The following is a 16,191-nucleotide window of genomic DNA, read 5'->3' on the forward strand; positions in this document are numbered from 1 at the left end:
GCATCAGAATTACTAGCAGCAATGTCTAACTCAGGTCAAAGTCTGAATAAGTCTCTCTTCTTTCTTCATCTGCAATGCAGAAAAATACTCTTTTTATTTAGAATACTAAATAGGTAATTTTCTTGGAGGGTCTCTATTTATCCACACAAAAGTTAATACAGGATGATATGACGTATACTTGCAAATGTTGAGCCAGGCTCAGATTTTAATCAGCATAAACTGTAGTGCATTCAAAACAGCCTCTCAGGGCCTCAGTGTTACTCCCATACCCGATCATAATTGTTTTAGTTTCTCTCTGAATGACCAAATAAATAATTTAATCCACAAGACATCACTATCTGGGAAGTGCATAGACAAGTTCTGTCTCAGTGTTTGTAAAAGTGTAGTGTAAGGTGTGTATCTACACTGATTAATACGTATGTGTGTGTGTCTTTCCCTAGTACCTCGGGGTGACCATCTTGATTCTGGGTCTCTTGTCATCTAGTAGGCAGGCAGCCAGTCGGACTGAGGCCTTCATGGAGCTGTCAGAGTACATGTGAACGGAGGTGGAGATGGTGCCCAAAGTAAACTCTGCCAACTTCAGCTGCTCATCGTGTGAATCCAACAGCTGTATCTAGATAATAACACATACACCATGTGAGACTGTGTTAGCGATACAAGTGTGATAAAGAGATAATGGACAAGCCTTATTTCACGCATCATTTGTTTGTGAATGTCTGTATGTGTGTGCATTACCTCATTCCCATTAGGGCTAAACAGGATGAGTGTCATTGAGTCGAACTTGAAGTCTAATTTGAGCGTGCTCTTCAGCTTGCTGCTTTTGTGAGGCTCCACAACAGCAGCAGTCACTACTGTGTTACCTACAAAGTTACACAGCACAAAACACATGTTAAACATTCATAGTCATAGTTACAATCATAGCTTTTGGTTATTTCCATGTGAAGAAAACACATTTTTATGAGCCTGGAAATCCTTAATCTGTCAAACTTTGTGCTAAAATGGTCCATTTTTTTAATCTGCCTCCTAAATTATTATGTCTTGTGTTTACTTTTTAAAAACCACTATATACACATGAGCACAAACAAGCATAAACACAACGCCTGCTTACTGCTGGCTGGTCCAGTGGTTCCAGATCCCTGGGACTCTTTGTTCGATGCAGAGTCAGAGGTGTCAATGGTGGGCAGAGGAGGTGGAGGTGGAACAGCATCAGACTTCTCTGCCAGGTTCTCACTCAAAATCCTCAGGGCCACTGTCATGTCACACTGGCTGAGGATCAGCTGTTAAAGACAGACAAAAAGGCACGATCACTGACAAAATCATAAAATACAGCAGGCGTGTTTTATTATTAATCCAGTAGGAGGCACAGAAACAAAAAAGAGATAGAAGGACATAAAATGCACAAAACTATACGTAGTCTATAAAAAGCACGACATTTGCTATAAATCAGTCATTCCTTTTCATGCTTTCATGCTGCACTACTTACACTCATGGGCTTAAGATGAGCAGTGATCTCTATGTCAGGTATGCTGTGGTACCAGTTGGATGAAAGATTTCTCTGGATTTCCAAGTCCAGGCTGACCGGCATCAACAGCTGGGTCTCCCCCTGAAAACCTTCATCTATGTACGTGGTCCTGGAAGCAGCAACAACATGTGACAAGTTATTACGAGAATAATTTGAGTTTTGCTGCTCTTAAGTTTACTTGCTGATCTTTTAGCAACTAAACATTTAATAATAATTCCTACAGACGTCGGTCTCTGACCTGTACATCCTGAGGTCAGTCAGTCTCACAGTCATTATATCCACAACAGGCGGGATCTTAGCATCACTTTTACAGGGCTGCTTGGCAAAGCGGTTCTTGACTGACAGCAGACCAAGGTCAGCTACAATGACATTGGAGGAAGAGGAGGACTGGGGCAGGAAGATGACGGGAGCATTAAAGTGAACGTTCAGAGCGATCCGAGTGCTCCGCTCAGCCAGCTCCTTCACACCTGACGCTGCCTTTTCTGCAGCCTGGACTGTCACCTCAGCCAGGGCTTCTTTAGCCTCCTGGAAGTTATTGATGAATGCCTGGCAGGACGAAAACAGCAGAACGTAGAGTAGAAATTAACAACGGTTGAAAAAAATCAGAAAAAGGGAACATTTAAAAAAAAAAAAAAAAAAAATCAGAAAGGTATAGTTTTAAGTGAGTGGCAACACTTCAGTATCTTAATTAGAATGTAAACTAAATAAATGTGAACAAGACATTTATTAAGATTTACCTAATGCTTATTATTGTATTTATTTACTGTTAATTCATGCTTATTCTCTCTGATTCTAAAGTATTACAAGTGGGAGAGTATTTCATATATAAATTAAGCGTTTATTTATTAATAGAATCATTACATTATGGAAGATAAATGTGAAAAAAATGCTATTCCTGCTTACTAGGACCGACATATAAATGTCCATGCTGGACTCTACTATTATGGGACAAGAAAAAAGTCTTTGCTCGTAACAGGAATATGTGATTCTTACCAGTATAGAGGAGACAAACTTGTTGAGGAAGATGACCTGGATGCATCCCACAGTCAGCGTGACAAAGGTGTCGACTTTAGACATGTCCAGGTAGGCGTCTCCTTCTGTTGCATCTGTGTAGTTCACCATGCGGAAGGCAAATACTTCCTTATCTGCTATAGACACAGCCTAAGAAAAGAATGAGAGACAAGACGAATTCAAGACCCATGGGGTAACACTGATCGGAATTGTCCAGCAGCTACTATTCTTGTCGAGAGCAACTTATACTACTTATACTACTATACAAGTGGTTAAAAAAAAACACAAAAAGAAATACAATATAAACTTAATGACATAGAATCTGAGTATTGTAGTACAACAAAACAAGTTAGGAGTACAGTAAGGGCATTGCTAAAAGACAGATTATCTTAGCATCTTCACAATATTGAAAGAAGGCCACTTTCTTATTGTACCTTCTTGTAAAATGCATCTTTGTCACAGTCCAAGATCACAATGTTCTTCAGGTTTGCCAGAACCTCCATCTCCTTTTTCCTCATAAGAACCTCAGAAACCAGACCTGAATGGAAGAGAAAGTGAGACAGTGAGAAATCACTGCTTTGCATTTCCCAAGGTTCCATCACAAGACAAATTCATAATTGCAGTTGTCATGCAACACCATTTATGATTGATGAAACAGTGGCAAAACAAGCAATATCCCCAAAAATGAAACGGGGAGGAACTGAATTCTATATCCTCTTGGCCGTAGGGCAGGAGATGTCACAACTCTTCCATACCTTCAATACTAATCTCAGAGATCCTCGCTTTCTGTCCTCGGATGAAAACCTTCAGACAGCGGAGATCAGCTCTGATATGCAGATTCACCACATCTGCAAACTTTGAAACCTTTGTGCCTGTGAGAAACAAGAAAGAAAATATGAGTACTCAAAGATGGCCACATGAGAATGATAGCTTTGGAATGTGAAATTGAATGAAACTCGCATTACTTTTTTTCTTGGTTAAAGTAGCTTCCTCCTTCTTCTCTCCCTCCCTCTCTGGCTCCGTCTCGTCCTCCTCAGGGATTGTGGGGAGCTCCTCCTGCCCTCCCTCCTTCTTAGTGGATGGAGGAAGGAGGTTGTTGAGGAAGTTCATGGTGTTGAGTAGAGCCTCTGTATGGAGATGGACATCCAGGGAGGAGAAGGTGACCTAAGGGAGAATACAATGTCAAAATTTTGAAAATATTGGTAGAGAAGTACAAAAATCTTTGCCTTTTTTTGTTCTTATAAAAAGTATGTCAAGAACATAAAGACAAGTTTGGTTGTTAAACTTTATTATAATTTTCCGGTATTAAATAGTTGATAATGAAACCTGCATTAATATGCTATAAATGTATTTCAATACAGCAGAAATAATAACACAGAAGTATCAAAACTTGATAATGACATTAGTTCATTAACATTTTCCTCACCTTGATGAGCTGCTCTGTGTTGTTGTGCTGAGACTTGAACTCAGGACCGTTTTTATCCGCCTGAAAAAGACATAGACAATGAGAAACCCATTTACCACCATCTTGGAATAATCATTAAAGAAACAGACAATTTGTCGAACTACTATAAACAAAAGGATCTGAAAGGGTTCTGTTTTAATGTGTGGTGTCACACATACTTTTATATATTCCAGGGTGAGCAGGTCAACCTCTGTGTTGTCTAGAGTGGTGATCAGCTGAACCTGCTTATCTTCAGAATCTATACAAGGAAACAAATACAAGTAAATTTGAAGTCACAAGTGCTAGTTAGAATGTTTGTAAGGCGACACACAGTCCTGCGAGCATCTACTGACCCATGTATTCAGGGCACTTGAGGCAGATCTCTCGTAGGTAGGTGTTAGATGTCATGTCAAAGGTGCGTAGTTTCAGTTCGGTGCCCAGACCCTCTATGTCCAAGTGGAGCACTGTGACCTCCTGACCCTCAGACAGACGACACAGCTGAACAGAAAACTAGATGAACAAAGACGACACGGAGGAAGAGAACATGGAGCGGGACAAAGAACAGATTTAAATTATGGAAAAGGCATTCGGAGAATCATGGCAGGCTATGACATCTGGTTCATCAACACAATCTCTTTGTACCTCACTGATTTCAAACGTCAGGATCAGGTCAGTCATGTTCTTCTGGGTTTCTGAACCTTTTCTTTTGTTTAAGTATACAGTGCGCAGTGGTATGGGATTATCTGGGAAGAATGGTTTATCACCGACAGGAGAACTGGGAGCATCGTAGAACAAATCTTCCTCTGACCCTGAGGGGTGACAACACCAAAAACACACACAATAATGCATCTGTTATTCTGTAGCTACACAAAAGGTTTGTACACGAAGAACATGCAGCATGTCTTACCCAGTGAGGTGATGCTGATGGTCTCACATGACTCGAAAATGACAGAGGAGCGCTGGTCAACTAAGTTCGGAGGTCGTCTGGGAGTGAGCTGTGGGGTGAACGACTTTGGCTGAGGAGGAAAGAACAACAAAATATGAGCTATACGAGCACAAAACACATTAATGCACTGAATGTATTCAAATTGGTTATTATGTCATTATAAGGTACAATGTAATATTATTTCTCCATTCTCTCAAACTATTTTCACCCTGGAGTTTGCCCAAAGCTTTCATTTTGTTGCATTCACTCTACTTTATCTGATTCACAAAAAATGTGACCAATGTGAATAGGGATTATCCTGCTTTTCTTACCTTTGGTGTGGCGGATGCAGCTGTGCCGGGTGCAGCAGATCTGCTCTCAGGCAGTGGGATACTTTCTACCAGCTCCAGAACATTTCGGAGTTTAACATCAGAAATGCGAAGAGACAGCAGAGGGAGCTCTCCAGACATCTTATACCTGGAGCACATATGTAAACATGGAAACACTAAGATACACACCCAAATACACATGACCTCTTGTCATCGCTTATCCCTACAGCATAGGAAAGAAAAAGAATGACTCAATAAATCAAACAACAAACTTACTTTGCCATGCGGGAGTCTTTGACAACCATCGCCCTGCTGAAAACCACTTTTAGATCCACTGGCTCCAGAATGTGGAGTGGTGACCGTCTCTGCTTACGTGCCTTTTTCCAGTCACCCTCTATCACACACAGAAAATGTTACACATTTATTTTTATTTCACACAAACAGTATTTTTGTGTTTTCTATTTTCCCTATTTATTCTCCCAATGTATATACAATCCCTCAACATGGCTCTAATCACTGTAACCACTGACTACAGTGAGTTTTCTCTGTATAAAATTACAGAGAAAACACAAAATGTATTAACAATATCCAAAAAGTCTGAGCAGTTCCTGACTTTTAACAGTAAATTCTCAAACATACAACTCGGAAGAACCTTCGAGACCTGACAGGAGCATGCGTGTACCTGGTTTGCTATAAAGGAACTGCAGGTTGCTGAGCTGTATGTCAAAGCTGTCGTATGCTCTGGACATGATATCTTCGATGTTGCTGGAGCACACTGACAGCTGAGGCAGATGCTTCTTGCTTTGACTGGACATCTGAAAAGACAACATTTAAATGCTCAACTCCAAAGCCTTCAAATTAAACCTTTGAAAAACAACTGAAAAGGCTTGTTGTTTTGTTTTTCAGTGTATCTCCAGAAAAACACAACTATCTCTTAATTATACTCCACAGTCAAAAGTAGGATTTTGCAACAGTTTTGTGTGGGTTGTTTTTCAGCAGTGTCAAGCTTTGCAGGCTTTAACCTTGAAATGTCCAAGATCCAACAGCAGGATGTTCTGAGTGCCATCGTAAAAGCCAGTCTGTGGAATAATGACGTAGGAGGCCATCAGGTTCACCTTCAGGTCGAGAGTTTTCTGTGTTTCGATCACATACATCAGACCTAAAAAAAAACACACACACAAAAATAGCATTAACTTATCAATTGCAGTCAGTGCAGACAAACAACAGATCATCTTTATATCAACCACAGTGGACTTTCATTACAGAACAGATTATTTTTAATTATTAATGATAAGTTCAACATCAAGCACTGTGGTCAGCATCATGTTTGTAATTAAATACACGGATAAATTGTTGACTTAACTCCTGTGCTTCAATAGGGACATTTTTGGCTTCAGGGTGCACAATAATTAAGTAGAAGCAAATGGTGAGTCTTTCAAATGTTATCATACCCAAACTGCAGTATGATATATTATCAATACCACAGAGTCTTATTGAATGTACCCAGATGAGCATAGTCAATCATGTCATTGTAAGAAAAAATGAGCTTGAAACTTCAGCAGACAATCTCAGGAAACAATCAGTCTCATGAAAATAAACAGGAACACGACAATCCAACAGACTCCGTGGCTGAGACATGCAGGCTGTGTAAGCACTTTGGACAAACAAGGACTGAGCAATGGAAACATTTGGGCATCAGAGAGTTGAGACCAGGTTTGGAAACAACCCAATACACAGCAGATATTTGTACATGTATGTGCGACTGACCGGTGGCTGTGCGGTCTCTGAACTGCTCCAGTTTCATGAGGGTTGCGTTGGTGAGCTCATCCAGCTGCAGGTCGTCAGGAGGCATGAAGAACGCCGACATGCTGTTCACTGTTATCTACACACAAACAAACATATATTTGATATGTACCCCTTTTATGTTTTTTTCATGGCTCATAAATGCACACTGACAGACAGCACTCACAGCATCATAGATGATTTCCAAGGGTTGTGATTCCACATGAAGCCGTTGGTTAGCGCTCTCATCTAGCGGGTTGGTCTCAAACAGGATGCAGAGCAGCGGGGTCTCTGCTCCTGTGGCTGCCTTCCTTGATGACAGGAGGATTGGTGCAGGCCGGTTACTGGCCAGGCCGGTGACTTCAAACAAAGTCAGCTGGGCTGTGAGTCTGATGAAAAAAAGGAAAAAGAAGCTAAATGTCAGTGCCATGTATGCCTGTATGAGAGAAGTGGATGCTACTAACTGCTACTAACAAAGTTTGCTTCCATAATTTGAGGTAATCCAAAAACAAGTTCACGGCTATTTAAATGTACACATTGCCATGGATACACATTGCTACACCTCTATCCTGACTGACAAGGCGCTGTGGTAGCAACTTGTTTAGCACAAGGTGGATACCAGGCTCTTCAAATGACCAAATGGCTCAGTGCAAATAATATCAAAGCCATGGAGAAAAAACAAAAACTAACTTGATGGCTTGTGCTCCGGGTCTCTGCGTGAGTGTGGACTTGAGCTCTCCCACAGTCAGCCTGATGATCTCATTTTTGTCCTTGTTGTCTTTGATGGCCAGGGACAGCTTCTCCATGTGGAAATTGACCTTCATGTCCTCAAACTATAAAGAAATTACAACATAGAACATAATCAGCGTATCTGATACAGTATTTGAATTCTAAACTTTGTAATGGGATGGAGTCTAATCAAAGTGTATTAATAGTTGGCAGGTGGGCGTCGGGGGGAAGTGACTCACATTCTTTGGCAGGTTGGGATTAACAGCGGTGTCACTGTATCCAATGGCAGTGTAGAGTTTGGCTTTCTCAGCGCTGGTTAACAGCTCATCAAAACCTGAGACAAAGAGACAGGGAAAGGGGAAATAAATGGATTAGAAAGAATTTGAGGAGCAGGAGAGACATTAGCCAACACCATAAACTGTTACACACTGGAGCACTTTGTTTTGGTCCATGTGCACAAATTATTCGCTATGCACATCTAGCTGTTGTTTTATGTCCTTATTTCTATTTTCAGCAACTTACCTCCAGTCTTGACCTCTTTTTTTTCTGTTTCGGGCTCTGCTCCCCAATTCCACGCCCAGCTCAACCAACCCTGAGACTCCTCTTCTTCCATCTTAAGTCCTGGACGGAAGATGCGCAAGCCGGCCTTGCTCGCCTGGGAATGTTTAAAATGTTTTTAAAATAAAAAGATAAATGAGAGCTGAAACTTGTTTTTTTTATGTGTAGGCAGTTGACTTTGACTGCACTTATGCAGTTTGCAACAGTACGGAGGCAAATCAAAGAAGGACATACAGTCATGGAAAAAATGATTAGACCACCCTTGTTTTCTTCAGTTTCTTGTTCATTTTATGCCTGGTACAACATTTGTTTGGACAAATAGAATGATAACAACAAAAATAGCTCATAAGAGTTTAATTTAAAAGCTTATATATCTAACCATTTTCCATGGTTTTCCTGAAAATGAATTTGGTTATTATCAAGAAAACCATGGCATTTAATGAAACTCTTATGCCCATAAGAGTTTCATTAAAGAGCTGATATCTAGCTATTTAGTATCTAGTTTTTGTTTTTATCATTATATTTGTTGAAACAAATGTACCTTTAGTTGTACGAGGCATTAAAATGAACAAGAAATTGAAGAAAACAATGTACTAATAATTTTTTCCACAACTGTATTCAATGCATTATGTATGACATGAAATTAATCCAAAAAAATATTTATATTCTTTCTGGTCGCAAATATTTATTATTGACAAATTGTATGAGAAATACAATGTTTTAAAATTGCAGTGTGTAGCTGTGCAGGAAAGCCAACAGCTGCACAGCTGCATCTCAAGTGAATAATTTGTCAAACTTGAGACCACACCTTTAACACTTAATCCAACTGCTGATAACTCTTACCATGTTGGTGGAAACATGTTGCATTTTCAAAAAGGAGTCTGTGAGAATTGTTTCTTAAATTAATTGGCATAAATTGAAGTATTAACCTGTTTTCTTCTGTATCTTTGGAAAGCAGAATACAGAAGATATAAGGATTAAAAAGACATGAGCAGTTGGGCAGAGAATTTGTTAGCTACAACACTGCATTCAAATTGATTTGTGCTACAGATACTAGCACTTACTGCCTCGTAAATGTACAAGGTGAAGACATAAAGTAGGTGAGACAGAGCTTACCTCCACCTCAGCCTGCTGTCGGGCCAACGTGATGTTAAAAATATCCAAGGTCTTCTCAGGCTCCTGAGAACAGATACAAGACAAGCTGATTAGAGCTTTTAGCAGCTTCTTGCTAATGCATGCAGGAATGTATTGATTACTAAACTTCCATTATTAATCACACCAGGAAAACATGATGCTTACAGAACAGAGAAGAGACAGAGGACTTTTAGATTTAATGTTAGATTTCTCTGAGGTACACCATCAATCTCAAAAGTACTTCAATCAATCCTTTTACAGGGTTGGACACTGGATAAGTGGGTGATTATGGCTATAGCAAAGCATCTCTGAAAGGATATTGAGATCTTTGTAATTAACTACCTGCATATTGTATTACATTTACATTTCATATTGGCATGAATTATGGCTACTGCACATAAGTAAGTATTTGCCAGCATACGATCCAGTAGAAACAGCTGGTCTGAACTAACACAAGAAGTAATTTTACACCAGAAATATATTGGATGTGGCAAAAGTTAAACAAAAAGGTCTAGAACTCAAAGCCTCACTTATAAAATCATAAAAAGTCAAATCCAAGTTATGTTTCGGGCAAAAACTTGGTAACATTGAAAAAAAAAGTTGAGTTTACCCATTTGCATTATATCATATGAAACAATAAGTAGTTCACATAATAGGATCTCAAGAGATAAATGTGGGTAACTTGAGATTCCTTCCCCTCCACCAGTTCAGCTCCGTACAGCCCTGTCCCACCTCTAGTGCCTTGAGCAGCTCCTCACTGGGTTTCTTGCTGGTGATTTTGGTCTTGTAGAGCTCTCTGTAGCGTTTTACCCTCTGTCTGTGACTGCGAATATGCTGCCATGACCACATATGGAGACGAGGCTTCACATCCACCTCCAGGGTGCCTGTGATTATGTATCTCCACCTGCAAGGTGGAAACATAGAAGCAGTCAACCTCACAGTCTTCAAGTATCTGCACATGCAAGGGTGGTAGAGTGTCAAATGTCATTAAAAGAATAGTCAAATTGTATACAGTGAAGTGTATTCTGACCATATGCGGGCGTTCCTGTGAACGTGGACCATGGGTCTGTACTTCCTGTATGGCAGATTCCGTGACATCATATCGACTGAGCCCAGTAGCTCCAGGATGCTAATGTACTGGAAAGAGAGGAAGTAAGCAATTACTCACTGGTGAAGAATACTGATAGAAGTGCAGCTATCATCACTGAACAACTTCTTCAATTATATGTCCTTTGAAAATTTTGATTTTCTTTTCTCTACATTACTTGTCTTAACTACTGTACCTTTTCATTTCCTCTCTTTCGAAAAACTTAATTTTCACCAGGCTTGTACATTGACAGGTTTACCCACAACACACACACTTACCTGGGGTCTGTTGAGTTCAATGGCAACCTCACTGAGGTTGACCATTAAGTCCACTTTGGGAGAAGAGAAGTCCACATCTGATCTGGGATTCATCCGCAGTTTGGCATCCGCTGAGATAGGACGAAAAACTGTGGACCACAACAAGAAATACCTTAATCATAATGATATTTTTATAAACTTAAATTTTTTACTTGGCTTTATTTTATATGGGCCAAGTGGGATATAAAAACTCTAAACACTAGTGCACTGCCCAACGCGCCAAAACATGCTTGTTATGAATGGAACGGTTGCTTGGCCTCCAGTTTACCTGCTAGCAGCTTTCTCAAGAATCTTAAGTATTTCACTTTCACAGTGTACTCTGTTTAGTCTTGAGCAACAAACCTCTAATGACATCGCTGCTTCCCCTAACAATGAGAGAATATACAATGCTGGAGTATACGTGTCATTTGCTTACAGCTAGTTATTTGGGACCAGGCTTTTTCCAGGAACTAAAGCTTTCATTCCAAAAGTTTCATCGGTGAAAAAATTTTCCCCAAGAAAACATTTTTCGATAAAATATGCAATTTCACAATATTGTGGACAGTTATTATTATTATCACCTTATCTGTTTAAAAGACAAACTTGCAAAAGAAGTTGACTGGGACCAACTACAACCATTAGATTTGGGAAGACATTTTGTTCCCTTTTTAAGCTCACCATACTGATTTAATTATTTCACTTAGGTGGTGTCCAAGGCAGCTTGGATTCTACGATAAAACCCTGTTTGGTCTCTCTTTCTTCACGTGTTCTTGAATCTACTTTAGAGAGCAAACTGTACCTAAAATGGAGTTCAGCACTGTTAATAGGGGTCCCATCTCAATACACTATATAATGTGTACATAACAAAACTACTAATAAATATGTCCTGTAGATTTCAAGATCTCAAACTTTACACTGAACTTCCTTGAGTCCTTTACAACACATTTGCGAAGTGTGAAGTTGGACACACTAACATACACACATACAGACTCCTTCCGTTTTGATTCGATTTTTTGTGTAATAAGGGAAACCCCTTTAAAAATCTGTGAGCTTGTGTCTCAAAACAAAATCTGTTAAAATGTGTTGGTGGTGATGGTGCATCAAGCTGTGTGATTCACACATTATTTTCTGGCAGAGCAGTGTCAGTCGAAAACATTACATGCCAAGTGCTAATTCACATTCGAAATGCAAACTATTGATTCGTGGGTGTCAAGTAACACGTGGCTTAAAATGTGTGTCATTGGGCGGTCTGGACAACATTTCAAAGTGAGTATATCAAATAACAGTATCAAAAAATGTGAGTAAATGTGAGACACTCACTGAAGTCATGGCTGGCAGAAAGAGAGTTGTTGATTTCCATGCTGCTCCGGAGACATAGCTACAAAAACACAAAGGGAAAGGTGCAACATTTATATTTTACATGTTTTCTTTACTCAAATATTTCTTTAAACTCTAAACATTTTACATGTAACTGTATCACTGCTTTAACACATGCAGAAGCAAACTTTTATAAATTAACATTTATAAACATTCGACCCATGGAGCTTACTCTAGGAATAACCATTGTGGAAAATACTGGTTAACAAAACCTGCATTGATCTGAGAAGCATTTGCAGAAGCCTTTTATATTGTGACTTTCAGACTGTTCTGCAGCCTGAAATTAAAAACTGTCTGGCTGAGATTGTTCTGTGTGCCCACAATAATGAGAATGTGTCTTCAGCCTCAATAAAGCAGAGAAAGCCAAACAATGGTGTTACTAAATATAAGTTGGTGGGGACAAGGTACAGCACAGTAGTAACAGGAACTCACCAAGGCCTCGTCAGCACTGTGATTGGAGAAGAGTAAAGAGTTGACATTCCAGTAGGCAAACAAGTTGTCTAGTTGAACCAACTGAGAAGAAGGAAAACACAAAGCAATTAGAGCAGTGCACATGCTTATCACAAGAACGAAACATAGCTTACAGTGTGCAATGATTTCTAAAGTTTGGATTGGGGCCAAAATTTAGTTTATGAGGAAATAAAAATTGGTTTCCAGAAGAGCTGCTGACAAGATGAACCAACTTGTTTAAATTGACAAAATGGTTTTCAAGAAGTTAATTTATATCTGAGTATACTTGAAGGAACAAATTAATAAAATGCAACGACAAAACACATGCAGTGTTGCACAGAAAACATTTGACTTTTCCTTTAAATAGAATTGTATAGGTCATTGCATAGCTGTCTGATAAAGTGGTTCAATTTCTTACCTTAAAGAAAAGCCTTGAATTCTCATCCAAAAGTCTGGGATGCCAGTTCTCATCACATGTCTGGAGAGGCAAACAAGTAGTGAAATATAGGAGCCTTAATGATTACTATACATTTTTACCTATGTTTACTAATGTTTAAGTTTGATGTATTGTTCATGATTAAAACTGCTGTGTATAATATAGGATAAATCTTACAGAAGGGACATTGCAACACATTACCTGAAGACTGAGGTTTTTAAGTGACACTCCAAATGACAAAGGACAGTTTGGATTTGTGACCTGTGGAAAACAAACAAGAGAAATAAGAGCTATGTCTATTAACTGGTTGAGGGCACAGATACACACGCATGTGTGCAGGTGTGTGACAATCGCCTGTTGAGGCAATTTCTGTGCTCAATGTGGGCAGTGCAGGATGTGACAATGACAGCAAAGCAGGTTGAAGCACCATAATATTCACAAAATGTATGCACATACACAGAACATACATAGAATACTAAAGTAACTCAGTTTGAATACTCACATCATCTTCATAACGGACGTGGATGTTAGAAATCTTGACTTGCAGGTTTTTAATGACCTGAGTGACAAGCTTCTCTACAAAGGTGTCTTGTTTTTCCAGACTAGGGTTCTCTGTTAAACATAGACAAATATGATGCATATGAGACCTGATCTGGTCCTGCAACCTTGCTAAAACTCTACTTTGGGAACAAAGATCTGAACTCTTGTTCCCTGAAAACAAAGAGTAACCAATCATAAATAAATCTTCCGAACATTTCAAATACAACATACTATCTAAACATAAGTTATTTCACCCACAATTATTAATTATGACTTCTTAACTTACACTCATACAGCTTTGTTAAGAATGTTAAAAACTTACAAGAAATGAAAAAATGCCTAACTTTATGCAGTGACACACACAGAATATTCGCAAGACTAAAACATGTTTATACACAGACACGCCAAGCTGATCCCTGACCTTGCTCGGCAGCCTTCAGCTTTGTCTCCTCTATCCGCTGTAGCTCCCTCTGACGAGCCTCCTGTAGCTGCTTCTCCTCTTTTTCGGCATCATACTTTATACCTGGAAAGAATTAGGTCAATAAAAGTTATTATTTGTCTGCACATCTCTGAAAACAAATAAATATACAGAACGTTAAGCCTGAGTTTCCTGTTTGTCCTGACAAGTACTTTAGGGTCATGAATAAGTGAGAGACCTTATATGTCTGAATACTGTACTACACTGGGTTGTGCTTTATTCATAAGGGTTATTCTTTAGCCTGAACTTGATATTCCTAATATTTTAAATGCTGGGTTTAGCATGCATTTAAATATCATAAAAATGCAAAAAAGATTTAAATTTTTTTATCATTTTCAACATTGACTATGTAAATAGAGGTGCCTAATCATCTTATCATTGACATGCAGGTAAATATCCCTCAGGCACTGTATGTGTCTAGTGAAATTTTGGGAATCCACAGTATACGCTTTAATGTCTATGTTAGCTTCTTAAATCTCATAACTCTTTCTGCATTTAGCTGAACATAGATGATTATCTTACTTGCTGTGGGGACTATGAGCAGATAGACACCATCCAGCGTCGCTTCTACTGACTGGGTGTAGAGGTTTTTCCATGGGATCTTTAGCTCCAGCCGTCCTATAAACAGAAGCAAAAAGTTAGAATATCTTCTTATGTGCCAAAACTGAAGGTAGGATAGGGACAGATAGGAAGGGTAACTGCAGTCTCACCTATATGACCGGCTCTCACTTTAAAAGGAATGTCAAGTTGACTCTGCAACAAAAGAACAAAGAGCAAGTCATTGCAACACAAATCTATCATGAATGTCAGAATGTAATTCGATGACTTACTTACACATATATTTGCAACTTACCAAGGCATTTTCCTTTATTTCAAGATTCGTAAGAACAGCATCCCCTGTAATTACAGGAATATTTGTTTACTGATTGTAACTATGTACATTCTGATAGGCCAGACAGATTAGTATTGAGTTATGAGACTCATACAAACACAGTCCAATATACAGAGGACGCCTTTGACCCTTGTGTATTGATTTAATTCAACCCTCAGGCAACAGGGAACATTTCTATTAAACCCGTTAATGACATGTTTGGTAAAACGAAGGGGATCCACTCTGAGCTCTCACTCTTCAGCTAGTTAAGTGGTTGCTACAGGTTGATACATGTTTAGCCGTGGCTGTGAAACCTTTCATCTAATCCTCTCTTTTACCCGGGCAGTGCACAGAGCTGTGACTCTCAGACTTTCTGGTTAAGCTTGTGAAAGAAAGGGTGTGACCCCGAACTGCTCGCTTCTCTGAAACTCGCATGAATGTACTGAGCAAACAGCCATGCAGTAGCAAACAAGGTACGTTGATATTTGGAAATTATAGCAGTGAGAAATTAACAATGCTGACGGATATTTCTATAAACTAGTATTCGTCTGCACTGTTTTGCTTAAACTGGACAGCTAACGTCGAACTAGATAAACTGACACTGACAGCTGAGGAAGCCGCTCATACACGACTGGTGGCTAACGTCTGTTAGCATTGGTTAGCTAGCTTGATGAGCGAGCTCGCCCACTAAAATAGCACACACAAGTTCAGTTACCTCCCCATATGCCAAGTTTGAGCTGTGAGCTGTCAAGGTTGACAACGTAGTCTCCTAAAAATCGGTTGAGGACATCTACCACCAAGCTTTCGAAGACCATTTTGGCGTTTCTTTCATCTACCTGTCACCATGTTTACATTCTGGGGACTCGGTCGCTTGAACGTCAGATTAGGACGTGCTGCTGGGGGCGGTGCTCTGACGTCATGACGTTAAAACTTGCCCACTGACGGCTGCAACACTCATGTGCAACGCTGGGAGAGAGAGAGGGGGGAACTGAGGATAAGTTGATGGTAAGTGACTATAGTAATGCCTGCTTTTCGTAGAGTTTTTTTCGAATAAGCAGTGCGACCAGACCCCAATAAAACACATTTGGGTGCAGGGTATGTTTATGCAACATGGGCCATATTGCCAATGTTTAGTGGTTTTAACTTCAACATCTTGAGTCTGCAAAAATGACCGTTGCTAGCTTACTGTCATAGTCCCCAAGTCCTCAAGATTGTGCATGCT

The 16,191-nt window shown here is 39.6% G+C and overlaps 1 protein-coding gene across 1 annotated transcript in view; it reads right to left on the minus strand.

Moving 5' to 3' along the window:
• vps13a (vacuolar protein sorting 13 homolog A) overlaps nt 1-15,820 on the minus strand; it is a 40,249-nt gene extending 24,429 nt beyond the window's left edge. The window contains exons 1-37 of the mRNA XM_059336649.1: nt 15,685-15,820; nt 14,952-14,995; nt 14,809-14,851; nt 14,621-14,716; nt 14,042-14,143; nt 13,583-13,692; nt 13,282-13,341; nt 13,063-13,122; nt 12,627-12,707; nt 12,138-12,195; nt 10,800-10,927; nt 10,465-10,571; nt 10,167-10,338; nt 9,417-9,479; nt 8,265-8,397; nt 7,982-8,076; nt 7,704-7,846; nt 7,201-7,402; nt 6,999-7,113; nt 6,254-6,390; nt 5,914-6,046; nt 5,508-5,625; nt 5,235-5,379; nt 4,885-4,993; nt 4,620-4,786; nt 4,331-4,487; nt 4,157-4,236; nt 3,960-4,019; nt 3,499-3,697; nt 3,289-3,405; nt 2,968-3,071; nt 2,516-2,683; nt 1,761-2,068; nt 1,484-1,631; nt 1,109-1,277; nt 736-860; nt 444-613 (exon numbers count right to left, since the gene is read on the minus strand). Of these exons, the coding sequence (XP_059192632.1) occupies nt 444-613; nt 736-860; nt 1,109-1,277; nt 1,484-1,631; nt 1,761-2,068; nt 2,516-2,683; nt 2,968-3,071; nt 3,289-3,405; nt 3,499-3,697; nt 3,960-4,019; nt 4,157-4,236; nt 4,331-4,487; nt 4,620-4,786; nt 4,885-4,993; nt 5,235-5,379; nt 5,508-5,625; nt 5,914-6,046; nt 6,254-6,390; nt 6,999-7,113; nt 7,201-7,402; nt 7,704-7,846; nt 7,982-8,076; nt 8,265-8,397; nt 9,417-9,479; nt 10,167-10,338; nt 10,465-10,571; nt 10,800-10,927; nt 12,138-12,195; nt 12,627-12,707; nt 13,063-13,122; nt 13,282-13,341; nt 13,583-13,692; nt 14,042-14,143; nt 14,621-14,716; nt 14,809-14,851; nt 14,952-14,995; nt 15,685-15,784 (4,526 nt within the window). The 5' untranslated portion in view covers nt 15,785-15,820. The remainder of the gene's footprint in view (nt 1-443; nt 614-735; nt 861-1,108; nt 1,278-1,483; nt 1,632-1,760; nt 2,069-2,515; nt 2,684-2,967; nt 3,072-3,288; nt 3,406-3,498; nt 3,698-3,959; nt 4,020-4,156; nt 4,237-4,330; nt 4,488-4,619; nt 4,787-4,884; nt 4,994-5,234; nt 5,380-5,507; nt 5,626-5,913; nt 6,047-6,253; nt 6,391-6,998; nt 7,114-7,200; nt 7,403-7,703; nt 7,847-7,981; nt 8,077-8,264; nt 8,398-9,416; nt 9,480-10,166; nt 10,339-10,464; nt 10,572-10,799; nt 10,928-12,137; nt 12,196-12,626; nt 12,708-13,062; nt 13,123-13,281; nt 13,342-13,582; nt 13,693-14,041; nt 14,144-14,620; nt 14,717-14,808; nt 14,852-14,951; nt 14,996-15,684) is intronic.
• Between the last annotated feature and the right edge of the window lie 371 nt (nt 15,821-16,191).

Source organism: Centropristis striata, chromosome 7 (assembly GCF_030273125.1).
Source record: "Centropristis striata isolate RG_2023a ecotype Rhode Island chromosome 7, C.striata_1.0, whole genome shotgun sequence".
NCBI lineage: Eukaryota > Metazoa > Chordata > Actinopteri > Perciformes > Serranidae > Centropristis > Centropristis striata.